The sequence below is a fragment of the Anabrus simplex genome, chromosome 8 (genome assembly GCF_040414725.1).
Source record: "Anabrus simplex isolate iqAnaSimp1 chromosome 8, ASM4041472v1, whole genome shotgun sequence".
In the NCBI taxonomy this organism is placed as follows: Eukaryota; Metazoa; Arthropoda; class Insecta; order Orthoptera; family Tettigoniidae; genus Anabrus; species Anabrus simplex.
Window position 1 is genome coordinate 229,423,774 of NC_090272.1, and position 19,239 is coordinate 229,443,012.

Consider the following 19,239-nt stretch of genomic DNA (forward strand, 5'->3'; position numbering starts at 1 on the left):
TTAACTTGCCCATGCTCTCCAGGCAAGCAAGCTAGCTGCACGTAAACAACAGTACAGGCAGGCTGCTGCACTTCTGGCCAGGTCAAGCTCAGCCCAACTTGGGCAGGCTAGAGGTTAGCTTGCTTGCTTTCTTCTTCCTGCTGCGTTAATCGAAGTTTGCTCATTCATTGTGCTGATATGAGACTCGTGTGAATGCAGGCAGGAAAGGGTTTGTTACATACCAGAATTTATATAGGATTTGTCAACACAAATATTATTTTATATGGTTATTTAGTATTATGTTAATCATTACAAAGTTATGTTTAAATTTATTTTGTGATTCAGACGTCTTGTGTAACTAATTAACAAATAATATTTCTCTCTGTCAAATATAGTTACATAATAAAAAGTAGGTTCTCTGAACAAAATATTTGAATATTTAAATAAACATAATGGCAGTTGATAGAACCATGACCATAAATATGATGCATTATTATTTATTATTCGAGAAAATTAGAAACAAAGATACACATAATGTAGGTACAGGTCGTAAATATCTTTCGAAGAATAATTTTATAGGAAACTTTTTTTTAAATACATTTAATAATTTAGGAACCCCTTCCCCACAAAACCAAAAGAAATAACTATAAAACTAATCAGTTTAGAAGTGTAATATTACCATTTGCTCTCTTAGTTTGTGGTCGCCTCATACTTCGCATAATGCATACCAATATTTAATGCATGGACACATTATCACTGGTTTGTATTACTATGAGGTCATTAACCCAATCGCATCATTTGACGACCCTAGCTCGTCATAGTTACTCATGGCATATGAATCAAATGACGAGCCCTGCTCGCGGCGATGCACAGCTGTACATCAATTCATATAGTTCAGTCACTAACCCACAGATGCCACTTGTATGCATTCTGAGCTGAAGTTTACACATGTGGCTTCGGTTTTTTTCCTTTCACCAGGTTCTCACACACTTCCGGAACAAGAGATAAGAGAATCTTTTTTCATATAATTTCGCTCTTGTCAGTTGCCATCATGGCGTCAAGCAGATATGCTGGTGTTGATGAAGAAGGAATACGGAAGCTAATAGTGTTTTAGAGAGTGATATTGAAGGTAGTGATGTTTGTGACGACGAACTAGACCCTGAAGTCCTTAGTTCGAGTACAAGCAATGCGTATAATAGTTCTGATGACACGGAAAGTGAAGCAAATAACGACGGTGTGTGGAGTCTTTCGAAACAAGCTCGTACTTCGGCACAGACTAACTTGACTGACTGGAACTGGACAAAAAGTGACAATAAACCTGTTGTACACAAGTTTAGTGAATACAGTGGGGTTAGTGAAAATTTATTTTAAAAGTTTGATATGCAGCCACTATCTGAACTCTCAGTTTTTTGTGAATACATGAACCCTTTGTTTGACAAAATATCTGTCGAGACAAATTCATATGCAGCAAAACAGTTGAGCAATCCTGACAGAAAAAAGTTGAAAGACAATGACAAATGGTTTGAGACTACACCCGACGAAATTAGGGCAAATTTTGCGTTAGTTATATTAATGTCACAAGTGTGAAAGTCAAGAATACAGTTATACTGTGTATAAACACTCCCATTTTTAGTGAAACCATGAGCAGGAAAAGAGTTATTATAATTTCACGATTTTTACATTTTGTTGACGAACAAGTCGATAGTAGTGACAAACTAAGAAAGATTAGGCCTATAATACATTTCTGCTCCAAATTTTCAGAATTATATTTACCTTCACAAGACATTGCTCTAGATGAAAGTCTAATGAAATTCAGAGGCCACCTTTCATATGTCCAGTGTAATAGGTCTAAACGTTCTAGGTTTGGAATGAAAATTTACAAAATTTGTGAATCAAGTTCTGGCTACTGTCTTTCAAAATTTATGTAGGTGATGATGTAAAGGATCCAAGTCAGCCAGCAAGTATAAACGTCGTGCTCAACATGTGTGAACCCTTGTTAGGCCGAGGACATACACTGTTTTTAGATAACTGGTATTCTTCCCCAGATTTATTCAAAAGGCTACACGACAAGCAGATGAATGTAATTGGAACTGTTAGACAGAACCGAAAAGACATGCCTCGCGATATCAGTAAGAAGAAACTAAAACGTGGAGAGTATGAGACGTGGGCTGCTAACAGTATGTTGTGTGTGAAGTGGAAAGATAACAAGGATGTTTGCTTACTCACCACTAAACACAAATCAGCTGACATGACAGGCAAACTCACAATGAAAGAGAGGACAAACCCTGAGGGAAGAAGTGATAAAGCCCAAGTGTGGCCTTGAATACCAAAAGGGGATGGGTGGTGTTGACCTTCAGGATCAGGTTACAGCTCTGTTCCCCGTCATGCGACGCACAGTGAAGGATATAGGAAAATATTATTTTACATCCTAGATATGTGTATTTGCAATTCCTTCACTGCGTATCACAAGATCGCTACTAACAGAAAGACGAGCTACACGGACTTCCGAACTAGTATTGCGCAGCAGCTACTAGAGACTGTTCAGTTGCCGGAGTACTCGGTTCGACCTTCAGCGAGCACCACCCCAACCAGATACGTATTCCCCCTACAGAGAAGAAATCAAAAGTCGCAAGAAGGTGTGTTGTGTGCTACAGCCGGGGTAAAAGAAGCAAAAGTTGCGGGCAGTGCAAAAAGTGTGGCGTAGCTCTTCACTTAGAAGAATGTTTTAAGGTGTACCACACCCAGCAGACGTACTAAAATAGCGACATTGGTGAGTTTATTACTTTATCATGCATGCAAATTTTCAGAAAGGAATATTTACTGGTTGGTTTTGTACGATTTTCTAAATAATAGTGTGATGACGACGGCCGTAAAGCGGTATTTACATGCGATTTCTTAGTGAACTCCTATGGTATTTAAATGTGAGGCGAATGGGTTAAGTCTGAGCATCAAGAGGGAACGTTTTTCGCTGATTAAATTTCCCGAACAGCTGAAGACCTTCTCGCTGGGGCCTATTCCACAAAAGTATGGTCTTGTACATTACAAGTTACTAGTGTGGGTTCTTGTAATGTATGGAGTTGTACATTTCTGTTCCACAAAAGATTGATAGTCTCTTGTATATTACCAGTGAATTGTTACAAGTTTTACAAGTGACGACATATCAATAAACATACTACGTCATAGCATGAATCAGCTGTTTATCTTCGTATTCCATTCGTTGAATTAGGTTATGCTTGCCTCATTTATCGTAATATCGTATTTTACTGTAACTTATGCAGCAAAGATTGAAAGAACTAATATTCCTGTGAATTTTTTAATGCTACGATGTTATTTTTCAGTTTATTTCTTTGATGATAGGAAATTACTCCGTTATTATCACCCATTCTGTTCTTCCGCGATCCTCGCGTATGTTCTACGAGAGTCTAACATACCTACCTTGGTCTGTCATTAGAAATCAGATGCCGCTAATAACGATATTCGGCCGCCAAACTTAATTGTTACGAAATTGCAAACTCTGCATGAATTGTTAAAATGATGTCAAGAGAAACAAAGTTATTCATTTTGAAGGAAATAGAAGGTAGACAAGATATTCGTTTCGCTGGATTCAGCGAGAGTCTGAAAAAACAAGACAAAATAAATGGTTGGATGGAAATATTTGACTTGGGAAAAGCTCATGGAGGTTTTGAGGGGAAAAGTTGGACGTATGTAAGAGATATTCTGCTCATTAATGATTCCAGGAATGTCCTTCTTGGAATATTTTTTTTTTTTTTTTTCAGTATTTTCAGGGCAACAAACAATTTGAGGAAATTTTATATCATTTATTGCAGCTACCACAGACCGAAGATTTTGCCATCCCAAGCATATCTGCAGTACCATGGTACTGACCACCATTTCCTAGCCAATGTAATGTTGTTAGTAAATGTTGTTTAGCAGAGAGAGATTTATTTCTGTTCGTAGGATATTTTAAGCTATGGCCAATATCTATCAAAAGTTCTTCCACTTGTATTGTGCTTAACCTAAAACGTTCATTGTATTCAAATACAGTGTTAAACTGGAAGTTTATTCTTTCCCTGTACAGACGATAGTTTTCATTTTCATCACCATCACTATCACTACTGCTAGACCACATATTTATCAAAATGTATCCAAAATAAGCGTATTTAAATAGCACTAGTACATTTATATATTATTGTCCTTTCACTGGTAGAGAATTCTTCTCATTTCGCTAGTAAGTTACAAGTACTAGTACTTTTGTGGAACACGCCTATAAAAATTCACTAGTAATTTGTAAGTATGGAGTAGTAAAGTACAACTGTAGAAAATTCTTTTGTGGAACAGAAACTCTGGTATTTGTACAAGTTACTAGAGAATTTACTTGTAATGTACAAGACCATACTTTTGTGGAACAGGCCCCTGGTCTAGAATTACAATTTAAGCCTATTCCAAATTACAGCACTGCAATTCATTAATAATTCAAAATTCAACCCTGAAAAGAGATGTTACTTAAGAAAAGCGCCTTCCACTTCAATTTTATTAAATTCTACATTCATTTTGTTCGAAATTAGCAGTGAAGAGGGGTTTTCTCCCCTGGCTTGGAGGAAAAATTTGCCTCCAAGTCAGATTTTTCCGCCACAATTGTAGTGAATTTTCCGACTCAACGGGTACTCCTAGGAAAGAGATTAGTAAAAGGGCATAGATTTGTCCTCCCGGGACCCCCCCGCTATTCGGCCCCCCCCCCCCCCCGAATGAAAAAAGACGAAGTGTTCACGGATCAAGGCTGTGCGGCTTGGCCATTCTAGCTCTGGAACTTTGGACTGTTAGATCGGCAGCGTAGTACTGTTCGTTAAAAGTGAGAAAATGTGTTGTTTTTATTTGAACGAGTATTTTATATTGCTTTTAATTGCGCCATTCATACTGACATTTAAATCTAAGAATTTCATTTTTGTCCGTATTGAACTGAGAATGGAAGATAGGAAACTTAAAAGGGTCCACCTTTTCAATACAAAATTGTTATTTTATTACAACATATATTTACATTTAGAACTAGTTTCGACGCTGTTTGGCGTCATCTTCAGCCAAAATGTGGGAAATAGGCTAGCATGTAGACATTTATATACACAAGGCGTTATATTAAACAATACACATCTTGCAAGGAGATAAAAACAGGGACAAATATAGAAACAAATGAATCGTTGAGAAAGCAAAAGTTATACATATTAAAAATAACCTTAACCACACATCTTGTAGTGCGAAAATATTCGCCTTGAATGATTCCTGAATACAAAACGCACGCGCACACATTTCTGAAGAGCCAGCAGGCAGGCACTTTACTTTTTCCTGTAGTCGTGTGAGCGTGCACCCACATCATCATCCAGAAAAACAGTTATGCAGGATTGGTTGACTGATAAGCGTATTCCGTTTTCTACAGAGATGATAAAACCCCAACTGTACGCTTTGATTAAATCCGATAAATCACGCTATAAGTCGTATCAAATCGACAGACTACTTGCTACATATGGGCATACGATTTTGCGTCTACCACCATACCATCCAGACTTGAACCCAATCAAAATGATTTGGGCTCAAGTTAAAGATTATGTAGCACAAAAGAATGTTACTTTCAGACTCGATGATGCAAGAACATTGCTGATGGAAGGAATTGCGTCAATTGGGGCAGAAGAATGGTCGAGTCGATGTAGGCACGCAATCGACACTGAGAATAAGTATATTGCGAGCGATCACATAATGGATGAAGTATCAGACAGCATGATCATTAATCTGGAGGACGATAGTGACAGTGAAGGAGAGAGCGTTAGTGATAGCGCGGATGACAGTGAAGGCGATATGAGCAGCTTTCAACCTCTTTCAGAAGATGCGGATTAGAGCAAGCCATTGGGTAAGTTAACTGCTATTTTACGATCACATAATTCTTAATCTCTTTGTTTGTTATTGTTATTTCATTCAATATTTTTGATTCTGCATGTACAACAATATCATTATGCTATAGGGTAATGTGTCCTGGCTCTGGTTATAACTACAATAAGGCATTACACACGCGCTGAGATTTCCCTCAGTTCAGCTGGCCAGACCGCCAGCGCAGACGGTTCATTAACAACTGCTGGAGTAAGGCGATTTAGCGAAGTGAGGGGGGCGTGCAGTGCTACTACCGAGCCCACCCGAACGCTGCCGATGTTCTGCGCAGCTTTCTTTGGCAAGCTCTTGTTGCGGGACCTATACATGCTAGCCTATTTCCCACATTTTGGCTGAAGATGACGCCAAACAGCGTTGAAACTAGTTCCAGATGTAAATATATGTTGTAATAAAATAACAATTTTGTATTGAAAAGGTGGACCCTTTTAAGTTTCCTATCTTCCATTCATACTGACGTCAGTGTAATGACCTATGTTCATTTCATTTGGGTAAACCACTAAGGCAGTCTTTCTGAGAATGTAAAAAAGCAGGCGGAGAGCGAGTGTCTGCCATTATAATTAAAACTCCCCAACCTGATTGTGACAGAGTAGGCAAGCAGACCTACCATCACAATGAAAATTCGCTAACCCAGTCTTCATATGAGAAAAGACATTTGGTGACTTCACCGTGGCGTTTCTAGGGTAACGTTGCTATGCAATATAATACAATCTTGCTCACAAGGTGTACACTACTTAACATAGAATTCTGTATACAATCTAGAATTCCGTAGCGAAGCACAGGTACATCAGCTAGTACATAATAAAATACGACAATACATACATATGTCCAATTATTGGCAAGAATAATTGAATGTTCGTCTTCTATCTTAATCTTTATGCATAATGAGTATGTTGGACTAGTTTTGTGATAGTTACTATAGGCGTTTGCCTTGTCAGTTAAAAGGAGTTCCATTAACATATAAATGCTTAGTCATGTGTGAGATAAGCTTAATGTCACTTATAAGGAGGTTAATATTGCGTTCGTATTAACAGTAATTACGTTAGCTAATATGAAATTGTGTTGATTGTCCATTAAAACAATACATTACATAAGCACAATGAAGCATTAGCAGACATGGTAAAATGGGTTTGAATGCACTGTTGACAGTCTAAAGCAACAAGTGACAGCATGTTCTTGTGTTATTTTTACAGATCGTTAAAAGTGAAGAGTTATAAGCTTAAGTTTGTGTAAGCATTTTGCCAATGTACATTGTACATAATTCAACCACTTTATCTTTCTAATGTTCAAATTTTGTTGATTTGAAAATAAGTTTGCGTATTTGACATTGCTGATATTCTGGAGAATGTTAAGTGCAGTTCACTTTGAGTGCTAAAACCGTTGCTATTGGTGGCTCTTTCCTTTCTTATGATGTCGGTAAGTATTGCTGTTGACTGGTTGAGATGTGTGCAGCTTGGCACACGCGACAGTGTGCTTGCTCAGGAAGGATCAAGGTCAACGGGCGCAATCTTGTTATTAAATTGTCGCACCTCGTAGACATCTTGCAAGTACGAATATTTGACGAAACTCGTTTGATCTTCAAAAAGAGCTGTCGAAATGCGCTCTGTCTCCTTCCAATTGTTGTGGGCACTCTCTGCTTTACGATTTCCAAGGATTCTCTAAGCAATACTACCTGAATGTGATGCTAAGATGATCCCTTATGCAGGTTCACAGCTGATCGCTTTTCCAGCACAGTACTTCTTCAAATTACCACAATGACGGGATGTCAACACCAAGATCCGCACGTGTGAGGTAGCCGCCTTTCCGCAAGAAACAGTTTCTTGAAAAGTGATCGAGGATTTAGTGTTGATGGGACTGAAATTTCTGGACGGTTGATCCAGGAAATAGTTTCTTCGAGGAACAAATAATGCGGGAATTTCACAACGTGATTTAATTAGAATGCTCGCGGTACCACGTAATTTGAATCGAGGTTCTACTATAGCAAATTAGACTACACACAGAAGGAAAATAATAATAATAATAATAATGGAAGGTGACAGGATTAATTACCGGAACAGTAGTTTTACTTCACTGGAGAAAAATATTGTCAATTTACTTTCGAAAATATGTGGGAGCATTATAGAATGTAAAAAGACTGATGGTACATTCCTAAACTGAAAATTAAAAAATGTGTGCACTGAGTTAGTAAAATTCAATAGTCACTTGGATGTGACCATGCAGTCAGCAAAACAAAGTACATGTACGATAACCTAAAAAGTGCAAAAAAGTAAATTCCAACGACAAGTTGAAGCAGTCCAAGATGGGAGGTGGTACATTTATTCCAGCATTTCAATAGATGACTTTGAAGATTATTGAATTAATTGGCGACAAAGTTGTGCCTTTCGTAACGTCGACTGTGAAGTAGAATATCACGGCAAGCCAACATTATTTATTTACCGTGAGAAATTAGAAAGGATGCTTTGGTTTTACAGCATTCTCGTTTTTGAGCGATATCTCTTCCGCATGTGCAACATGGTGTAAGCTACAGGTGATTATGATCTCCCTTCCTTTAAATATATTTCAGAATACATAATTTAAGTTTGTTATTCGTTAACAAGTTAATGGAGTATCAGTATATCATACCTGCCAACTTTACAAAACCAAAAATCAGGAGATTCTGATATGAAAATCAGGAGATACAAGTGGTCAAAACTGCTTATTCTACATGTCTTGCACAATACAGAAGTACAATGGTTTGTTGTTTGTCCAACCCTTGTCCCGTTTTTCCCTACGGGGTCGGGTATGAGGTGAGATGAATTTGTCGTGGCGGTTTTTAATGACCGGATGCCCTTCCTGACGTAAACCTCATCAGAGGAGTTAATGAGAGATGAAATGAATGACGTGATATATGATAGTAGGGAGAGGGTGAAACCCGGTGCCGGCACATAGCCTACTCCTGTCGAGTAGCACCAAGGGGTCTGCTCAAGGCTTAACGTCCCCATCCGACGGACGAATCACCATCAACAGCGTCATATGCCCTCACTCCATATGAGCACTGCGGAGAGGTTTGGAATTTAATCCAGGCTTTTGGCACGCAATCTAGTGATTAGAAATTGTATACCACCACCTCCCCTACCCTGCCGGCCAACATTCGACCAACGGGACTCGAACCGGCTAACCTCGGTGTAAGACCGTTTTTAGACTTCAGCGCCTTAACGATCATGGCCACCAGGCGGGCTACAGAAGTACAATGGTATCTATTAGAAATCCAACTGTTACTATATGAGGCTACAAGGCTAAAAATTACACATCTATTCCATCACACGAAGTACATAGTTGAGATGATCGGTCTGTGATAAGCCTTGCAAAAATAGTATGAATTCATGCTCCACATGTGTGAATTAGTCATGCACTTAGATGCTATGATTTAGCAAATGCATCATGTCCACACGATTATGCAAAGCGCAATGCTATTTTTATCAAGTAATAAATCAAAATTCAACAGAATTGTCTACAGATGGCTCCTAAAATTGCTGTCTTTGAAATTCTGTCACTAAATTACTAAAATAGACTCCAAATCTAGTGAATAGTCTCTACAATTGACTAGACTGATGTGAAAGAATACGAACATAGCACACGAGAACGAGCGATTTAGATCGATATACAGGTTTCAATGGACACCGCTTATTTCTCATATTAATGAACATCGAAATTTCATCTGAAAGCGGCTAATGAGTGAAGGACTTCCGCCCACTGGCCTACAATACTGAAATGGCAGGATTGCAGAACAAAAGTTTGAAGTTCACCAAAACATAAGCTAAAATTGGGAGAAATAATAGACTAATCAGGAGGTGGGAGAAACTGTTGAAAATCAGGAGCCTCCCGCCTAAATCGGGAAGGTTGGCAGGCATGGTATATGCACCTCAAGTGCCCACACAGCCGGCTGCGCAGTAGTGCGTGACTGGGGAAGAGATCTCCATGTACGTACCGATATGTTGAGGGCACTCCTAAACTTGCCAAGGAGAGTGTAGTACGGAATAATGTGCATTAACCCCTACATGTAAGTATCTGTCAATATTGTTTCTATAACACGAGATAACACAGTGAGAACGAATCTTGATTAGGTACATATTTCAAAAAGGAACCGCAATAGGAAACACAAGACCTGTACGAATATTCTTGTCAGTTTGCAAACCAAAAGCACTGTATTGCTAATTTTAAATCAAATGCCACGCAGAAGATGTATACAGGGATGTACAGTAGAACCTCAATCATTCGAAATAGGTTAATTCAAAATCCTGCCTAATTCGAAGAAGCTCTCGTTCCTGGAAACATGAGGTACGGTTCTTCATGTTATTTAAATGGTTTGATTCGAAATAAGGATAATTCGTAATTTGAAGAACAATGACGGTCCCATTAACGAAATTCAGACTTTTAATTCAGAGTAATTTGAATTCAAACTTTATCCGCGTCATGATAGAACGCATCTTCCGGAACGGGCTGGGGTAGATTTCAGTACTTTCATTTCGGAGTGTCTACAGTGTGCTTCATATTTGCTAAGTTTGAGTAAAATTGTAATTCTTTTGCATTAAGCGTTTCGGCGATGATGGCAGTTGGCAAAGAAGCATGGCTCATATAATCAATTCGTACGTAGTGAATAATATTGTCAATGCCGATGAAACGGCTTGTTTCTTTAATCCCGAGCCCGAACGGACTTATGATTTTATACGAGGGAAGTGCCAGCTGGGAAATAGTACAAAGGGGGGTCATTGCACTGTGTTGCAATGAACACGGAAGCGAAGTTCGATAAGCCACGACATTTTAAGGGTGTTGAGCTCTTTCCGTGCAAGTACAGGACATCTAAAATGCATTCAGTACAGTAATCCAACGAATAAAGGAGTTGCACAAGGGAGCCAGCATAATTTGTCGTCTTTGAATCCTACGTATTTTTCTTTCGATGCGTGAGGTTATGTTTGCCAGCGATTTATCCAAGTGCATTATTTGAATAATGTAAATGCACCGTGTTAGATATATTTCGGGAATAATCTTTTTCCAAGGCATTTGAAAGGTTTAAACTGTGAATCAAGATGATTGCGTACATTACTGCGTAGTATTGTGAATTTTAATACTGTAAATGCACCTTGTTGGATACATTTTGGAAATTGTTTCCTTCCATAGCATTTCAAAGGTTTAAACTGTGAATCAAGGTCAACTGCATGCAGCATGGGTCTTAGAATATTTCTTGACGCGGCAAGGGTTGGCGGTCAATTCGAAGTCCGATTTTTGCGTGCCAACACCATGTTGGTGTTCTTAAAATAAGAAAATGAAAAAAAATCTTAAAATGTATTGTTTCTAAATGTCATTAATTATAATTGTAAACGCCTGTTTGTTTTCAACGTAATTATTTTTACGTTCAAATCTAAACAAATTTAACAGCGAAATTTTAAATTTTTATCACATTCCCTCTTCACAACTTTTTTGGTCTGCAGAAAAACGTCCTAACCAGTTTTAACTGTATTTAAGAACCGAGTGCTTCAGTTTGTATGAAATGGGACAAAGCCAAAGGAAAGCAGCACGATTTGTTATGGGTGATTTCTGATAAAGAAGTAAGTAGTGTAGCTGTTCCAACTCACCTCCCGTGTTTTTGTTTACAGTGTCTCCTAGATTATCAGTTGACAGCCTTGTGCAGCATTTTATGATGTAGCGCGAGCCTTGGATTCAAAAGGTCAGTTTTTCACCCTTGTTAGTAAAATTTTACAAAAATTGTTTTAGGGTTCATCTTCAAGAAAGAAAAATTAATTTTAGACATGAAGAGATCAATCTGTGAAACTGGTCTACAAGACAACAAAATATACTTACCCTTGTTAACCTATGTTTTGGTTCGAACTTCTTAGCATAGTCCAAGGTATCATAAATAAGAGCAAATCCAGTTGATTTGCCACCACCAAAGGCAGTTCTGAAACCAAATACAAAGACTGTATCGGGAGTTACTTTGTACATCTTCCCTAATTTCTCACGGATCTCGGTTTTCTTGACAGATGGCTGAGCTGGATGCAATACATCCACAACCTGTAAACATATCAGAAGATTTTTGAAATCTCATTCTCAAAACTAAAAATTACAATTAAAGATATGAAAATATTTAACCAACTGAGCATAAATATCTGATCATATTGTCCCCACTATGGCAAACTAGCAAAGTGATAAACTAAGGAGCCTGTAGTTATATAATGTCTACCCTCTGACGTCTCACATCTGCAGCTTGTTCTGTACGGCAAACACATAAAACCACTCTTAGAGGTGAAGCTTCCATGGTGTAGAATTTAGTTTATTTTCCAGGTTGAACCGCGTTGTTATTTTCTGTTCATTTCGTACAGTTTGCCGACGTTTCAAATACACTGCAGTATTCTTTGTCAAGGTGAATGAAATATCCCTACTTGATCCGAGTTATTGCTGCCTGGGAGACTGATTACTTTGGAAAATAAACTAAATAAATAAAACCAATCATTAAATATAAAAATTGATTTGACATGAGTAATCACAACATCTTTCAGCTCTCTTAATTTTTTGACAATTTGCACATTCGTTAGTTCGCCAGAGCAGGGACGATTATATCGCACTTCAACACAAAAATGAACAGCAATTTTCAGTCATGACAAATTCACTTCATGTATCACTATCCAACAACAATTTTTTTTTATAGACATTGAAGGAGGAAACCTCTAACAATAAAACATTTTAAAATATAAAACCAAAGGCAGGTATTTATGCAAGTGGAAGTATTACACGCAAAACTTTTAGTGATACTTCTTTGTACGGGGGTGAGGAGTAAGCTAGCCCATTCCAGTCATACTGCCGACTGAATGGAAATTAAATCTGAATTGAATCGATAGCATGATCGATATGAATTTTCTAAACCTACACACACATCATATAACACTTCTCGATGCAAATCTTGTTCCTAGTATGAATTCTATATTTTGGTTTTGCTGTGTAAACAACAGTACTAGTATGTCATGAGGTCTCGATAACATCCCTCTGGAACTGATACAAAATGGAGGTATACCCTTGAAAACAAGACATCACTATCTTCAAGAATGGCGATCGTAGCACATGTGATATTTCAACTACGCGCGACTGAAATAAACCGATTCACTTAAAGCGTTACTACAAGTATAAGAGTGGCCCGATTTTCACGAAATTTGGAATTCCTTATGACAGAACTACGTACATGCAGATAATTACATAATTGTTTCACATTTCCTTAGTAATTTAGTTCCGTGTGATAGAGTTCGAAGGTCTCTTTGAGACAGGGACTCAAGTCACACTCCTGGAAGCAGTACACTGACGTCTTCTTTTCGCCGTGTTTTGAACACAGAATACAATGTCTCGAGGTTTGGATTTCCAACTCTTGGGTGTTAATTTCCTGATAAAATGTCTTTCCTGCAACCTTGGAACTGTATTATCTGATGCGCGCCGGCCTTGAATATTTCGTTCCCCTCCCGAGCGAGCGTATTTTGTAAACAAACCTTTCACCAGCTGAACCCGATAAGGTAATTGCTCAATATTTGTCTCTGTGACCTGTGTAAGTATTATTAGAGAATTTGGCAATCAGAATTCACCGTTGAAAACTTCTCTTTGACCTGTATAATTATCTATAGTCTCTTACACAAAATTTCCAAGTACTGTTTCCTCCTCATCGTCACTCTCATCATTTACCACTGCTACATCATCTATTTCATTATCACTGCTGCTTATACTGTCACTACTACTTTCGACTAAACTTTCATCTGAATTATACAATATTTCAAGCACGTTACTGTCAGTCATACCACGGCTGAGCGCGGCGCGTCACACGGACTGATGAAGCTGCAGCGAGACCGAAAGCAACAGGACGAAACTGAATGAGGGGAATAACATTTGTGACGAAACAAACCAACTTGATAGATATTTCAGATAAAAGGTCGAGACAAAGTCTTTCAAACGAGATATATACCATGAACAACTGGTTCTCGTATCGTATGACAGAAAGCAGCACTAACTGATGCCTACACAGAGCGCTCGTGGAGAGTTACGAAAATATTACAAGCTGAGAAATAAAGACAAATATAATAAATAAACCGCACTCCCAATGTACAAATAGAGCAAAGAACATCACACGAAAAGACAATCTTCTCAGATCATTTCTTCATTTTATTCTGTGGGAAAGAAGAAAGCAAACAGACTTTTAAAAAAGCAAGAGATTAGTGCTCAGACTTATTTGACAAATAATTATCCTTGCAAAAACCACATTATAACGATTTTTCAATTCTTATTTACAACGCTGATGAACCCGAAAATGTCTTCTTGGAAACAAAACAATTTGCATATCAATAACTCCAAAACTCTTTGCGCTAAAGCCGTAAATGTGAAACCATGTATGGGTCTATACCACGTATAGAGGTCAGCGGCTACGGAAGAAAAGAGGGTCTATACCACGTATAGAGGTCGGCGCTGAGGGGTTAAGAAAACAATCCACAGATGTACACGTACTCGCAATACTCGAAGGCAGTACGCCGCCTGTAGTCCAGCTACACGCTTTACACTCCGACACAATCACAACAGCAGCAGCAGCTGCTCATTCAGACCTCTGTGGGACACTAGCGACAGCCAACACATCTGTCGCTGTCAGCCTAACCCCCGAATCCAGACCAAACGCTTTCTCATTGACCCAAAATACAAATTAATTAATCTTTTTCCACACTGTCCAATATAGAATGCACTGCTATCAGTCCAATGTCACTTGTCTTAGTTCCCAAATGAACAGGTTGAAGCATTGATAGACCGCCCGAGTACGGACTCACTTCCTCAGCAAGAAATAAACGAGTCATTCTGTGTGCATCTGAATGGTATTGGGTGGTGCGACGTCAACTATTGATATTCCTCAAAACTGAACGCATAGAGGAAAGGAAAGAATACAGCCCTGTATTTTGCAGTGCGTACCATTTGGATCGAACAAGGAAACCACACAACAGTTGCTTTCATATAATGCCTGCCCTGGGAAAAAAAAAAAAAGGATTAGACCCATTCTACATCCAAATATATCTGTGAGGCGATTGCAACCCCGCTGAGATTACCTTCCAGTTCCTCAATTGACAAAAAAGCAGTTACAATGGTACTAAAGGTGAACGACAGTTTGGTATATGCCACCCTTCTACTTATTACAAGCCCACATTTTCACGATCATTCAAAGAAATTCACCAAGTAATATGTAAGGTGCATCCTACAAGAGTACAGATAAACCATTAACTTTTAGATTATATGAGTGGAACCTTCGGGACGATACAGATAAAGGGCATGCTTTTCAATACCAAAAACCCTAAGAAAGTAATTTAGAATACCGTACATGAAATAACACGACAGAGCTATTAAGTGTTTGATGCAAATGCAAAACATAACGATAAACTAAGACGAGACTTCATAGATGCCTCCAAAACTAGTTCGAAAAGCATCATGCTGTTGTATAATGACTAAATGAACCACAGCAGGTACACGAAAACTGTGGGATGACCATTTCTGGCATAACCTATACGAAAATGAGGTTACTAAAATACTCCTCAAGCTGAAGACCTGTCGTCAAATAGGCCTATTTGCACTAGCTAAGAATGAAAAAAAAAAACCCTGTAATATACATACCATTTGTTTCCGACAGAGAAGTCGGTTTGTCATGAACTTGCGAGTTCTGATGGTTGCTGTGCCTTCGCTCTAGAAATAGGTAAAACAAAAATGTTAGGTTATGCGACATCATTGGCATTGTAATTTTTGTTGTACAAAAGCACTCAACTATAACCTAACGTTTAGGAACAAATCATTAAAATAAACACTAATTTAAATACAATGAACAGTGAAAAAGTGAAATAACCATGATACATGAGAACAGTCACATGCCATATCAAATAAACTAGAGACGGTACAAATTAATTAATACAGTTTTGAAATATATTTTGCAATCACATAAATCTGCATTATATCATTTAGCTTAATTGAACCCAAAGTGAATTGATGTTTAAGTGATGAATGGAATGTTTGATGATAAAAATTGACACCATAATATTACCATCTTGTGTACCGATCACTGGAGTTAACGAAAAAGACCGCCAGTAACGCCACCTACTTCCTCCAACTTTCTGCGATTGTGTGTGGCAAACGGAACTACGTCATAGCTGTTGAAAATGGCGTTGGTGTCTGGAGATCCTGATTATTCTTCTCCTTCAAAACGAATTAAACTCGACCCAACTCAACATCTATCAAATTCTAATGTGGAACTTGATTTCGGAGCATTTTCTGCACCACTCAAGAATGTTCATAGCGTGATTGAAGGTAAGTTACATGAAAATATGTTCCATTAATTGTTGAACTTTTCCAATGCAAAGATGGCGGACTTCGGGTTAGTACCTGTCTCCTGAATTGACTGCGTTGTGGGGGCGGGGCTGCCATGACAGCAGGAAGAGCGCAGTTACATTTTTTAAAAGATAACTTCCAAGTTCCCTTGTGGTTCCATCCATTAGATTGAAGTGAACAATGTAAGATGAGAACATTTTTCTTATTTACCGCCCGTTGTCATTTCCCCCCCTGCAGGCTGCTGTCAACTCCGGAAATGGAGTCACTTTGACAAGTTTTCCATCTTGCACATGTCAATGTTGTGATAATGTTTCTACTACTGAAGTGAGCATTTTTTTCTGGTTAATGCGGAATTTTCTTAGTATAATTACATTACTGATACTAAAACCATCAAACGCACACCATGGCGCTATACCCCTGACGGACCTTGGCCTACCAAGCGATCGCTGCTCGGCCGGAACGCCTGCAGATTACGTCGTGACGTACGATCTGTGCGGCGGATCCTATCGGCCGTTATTCTTTTTTTTAAAAAAAAATACCAGGATCGCCATCTCACCGTCACATAGCACCTCAGACAAATCACGTAGGCTGAGTGGATTTCGAACCAGCTTTCACGCCAAGGTAAATGTCCCTTACCTGGCCGGGAATCGAACCCGGAACCTCTCCGAGTGAGAAGAGGGCACGCGGGGCCGGTTGTTATTAATAGCTTTGGGTTTTTTCCTCTCATGGTGGTTATGAAATGCCCTTTTTAAACTGGGAGTTACATGATAGTTAGGTACCACTTCATCTATTTATTAGATTTATAAGCACATTCATCAATATATTAATATGTCTGACTTCTCAACTGAATGGTCAGCGTCCTAGCCTTCAGTTAAAAGGGTCCCAGGTTCTATTCCCTGCCAGGCTGGAGATTTTAACTGCATACCATTAATTCATCTGGCTTGGCAACTGGGTATTCACCCTAATACTCTTCTCTTCATTTATATACAACACACCACACTACTAACCACCACAGAAAGGCGCGGTTTTGAATACATCCCTCCACATACGGTTAATGTCAGGTCGGGCATGCTGCTGTTAACCACAGCCAAATCCACATCAAGTAGTACTGTCTGCAGTAGATCGGAATAAAGGCCAAAAAGAAGATAACATATTCAATATTTGAAACTGTTTTGCATGTCCATTATAGGTTAATTTGGGAAGATATTTCAATAAAATACTCTACAGTGTTCTCCCTGGAATTAATAACCAGGCAGGGAATATTATGTACAAAAATGAATATGATAAAGTTTTGATTTAGGCCTATTCCTCTCAGGCCATTAACAATACTGTCAGACAGGTGAACAATAACTGCAAAATTGAACTATTATATAATTATATAAGGAGCACTCGAATGAGTATTAAGTTTCTTGTCCCAATTTACATTGTGCTGTATTCTGTTAGAGTCTTTATTCTGTTCTTGCACTTTAGCAGATGGTAGCGGTCGCACTTTTCCTTACACAGTGTACAAACACAGTCATCTGTTGGATTGTGGAATTTTGTCTTTGCGCATATTTTGTGGTGGAAGCCATGTATTGCATATCTTGTTATGACATGTCTTTGCTCTTGAAGTTGCTTGGTCCAGTTTCGATCGATCATGGCCTCATTTCCGTAGAATTCGGGGTCTATTTCCGCGCGTTTCTTGAGAAGTTTCTTCTGAAGCTCTTGGAATGGGCCGGTAGATGGCAGTGGTAGATTGAGTCGTAGATCCTCAATGAAGTAAGTTTCCCGTGCCAGTACATAAACAAGTCTGGAGGGTGCCAGTTTGCCTACTCCTAGGGCCTTCTTCAGGAACCTTGCTTTGACCCTTTCTATCCTCTCCAAGTCACCGATTGTCAGGTTATCCCATATTATTTCGATTCCATACGAGACAATTGGGGTTATTGCGGTCTTGAATAGAGTCATCGCTGTGTTAAGGGATAGCATAGAAATATTCTTGATATTGTGGATGGCTCTGATTGCTGCTGTCGTTCTGTCTATGACGTGGCTGTTGAAGGATGTCATGCTCGTTTGGAACGTGATGCCTACGTATTTGAATTTCTTGACTATTTCTAGTGGTTTATTATTTAATGATATAGCGTCGTCCTTGGCCGCCTTGCCACCTTTTCTGAAGACCATCTGTACTGTCTTTTCCTGGTTAATTTCAAATTTGTTATCTGAAGCCCAAGCTTCTAACTTCATCACTGTCGACTGTAGTTCTGCTTTTGAGCTCGATCCCAGAGCCATGTCATCAGCGTACATTATTAGAGTAGTCTCAGGGGAGTCCGTCATTATCTGTGTGATATCTGCCGTTGCTACGTTGAATAGTAGCGGACTTAGCGGGTCTCCTTGGGGTACCCCGTTTGTTTGAATTACTTTCCCGGATGAGGATGCTCCATCTTCAATTTTGATTAGGTTGTAGTCTAGTATGGTCTCAACGATTCTCACGAGCATGTTGTCACCAATCATTTGTTTCAATTTTCCTATCAGAATATCTCTGTCGATAATATCAAAAGCCTTCTTATAGTCAACAAAGACGACGTAGTACTTCCCTCTTGGATGCCTCAGTGCCTCTTCAATTTTTTCTTTCAGGCATGCTGCGGCTTGTAACGTGCTTTTTCCTTTGCGGAAGCCTAGTTGGCATTCTGGTATGAATGGGTCTATTTCGTTGTTCAGGCGATTCGCTACAATAGTTGCAAATGCTTTGTATAAGTTGCTTTCTAGAGCTATACCTCTATATGAGTCGGGGTTGTCAGTTTCTCCTTTCCCTTTGTACAAAATCTTCAGCGTTGCCGTTCTCCAAACTTCCGGTATTTTGCCTAAATTTAGACATTTGTTGAATAGTTCTGTCCAAAGCTGTAGTAAATGGTCTTGAGTACTTTTTAAGTGTTCTGTATATATGTTGTCCGGTCCTGCTGACTTCCCTTTTTTTCCTTTGCTGATTACCATCTGTAC

General features: G+C 38.8%; 2 protein-coding genes across 6 annotated transcripts in view; one reads left to right on the plus strand and one right to left on the minus strand.

Moving 5' to 3' along the window:
- RpS24 (ribosomal protein S24) overlaps nt 1-19,239 on the minus strand; it is a 325,883-nt gene that overhangs the window by 11,270 nt on the left and 295,374 nt on the right. For 2 of the 4 annotated variants that reach the window (XM_067152768.2, XM_067152764.2), the window contains exons 1-3: nt 15,983-16,064; nt 15,562-15,630; nt 11,746-11,955 (exon numbers count right to left, since the gene is read on the minus strand). In XM_067152768.2, the coding sequence (XP_067008869.1) occupies nt 11,746-11,955; nt 15,562-15,630; nt 15,983-15,985 (282 nt within the window). In that variant the 5' untranslated portion in view covers nt 15,986-16,064. Of the gene's footprint in view, nt 1-11,745; nt 11,956-15,561; nt 15,631-15,787; nt 15,812-15,982; nt 16,065-19,239 lie in introns of those variants that run through there. The other 2 variants (XM_067152766.1, XM_067152765.1) reach the window with 2 other exon arrangements.
- The window catches only part of Sirt1 (Sirtuin 1), a 189,553-nt gene continuing 186,302 nt past the window's right edge, over nt 15,989-19,239 (plus strand). For both annotated transcript variants that reach the window (XM_067152761.2, XM_067152762.2), the window contains exon 1: nt 15,989-16,245. In XM_067152761.2, coding sequence (XP_067008862.2) covers nt 16,098-16,245 — 148 coding nt within the window. In that variant the 5' untranslated portion in view covers nt 15,989-16,097. The remainder of the gene's footprint in view (nt 16,246-19,239) is intronic.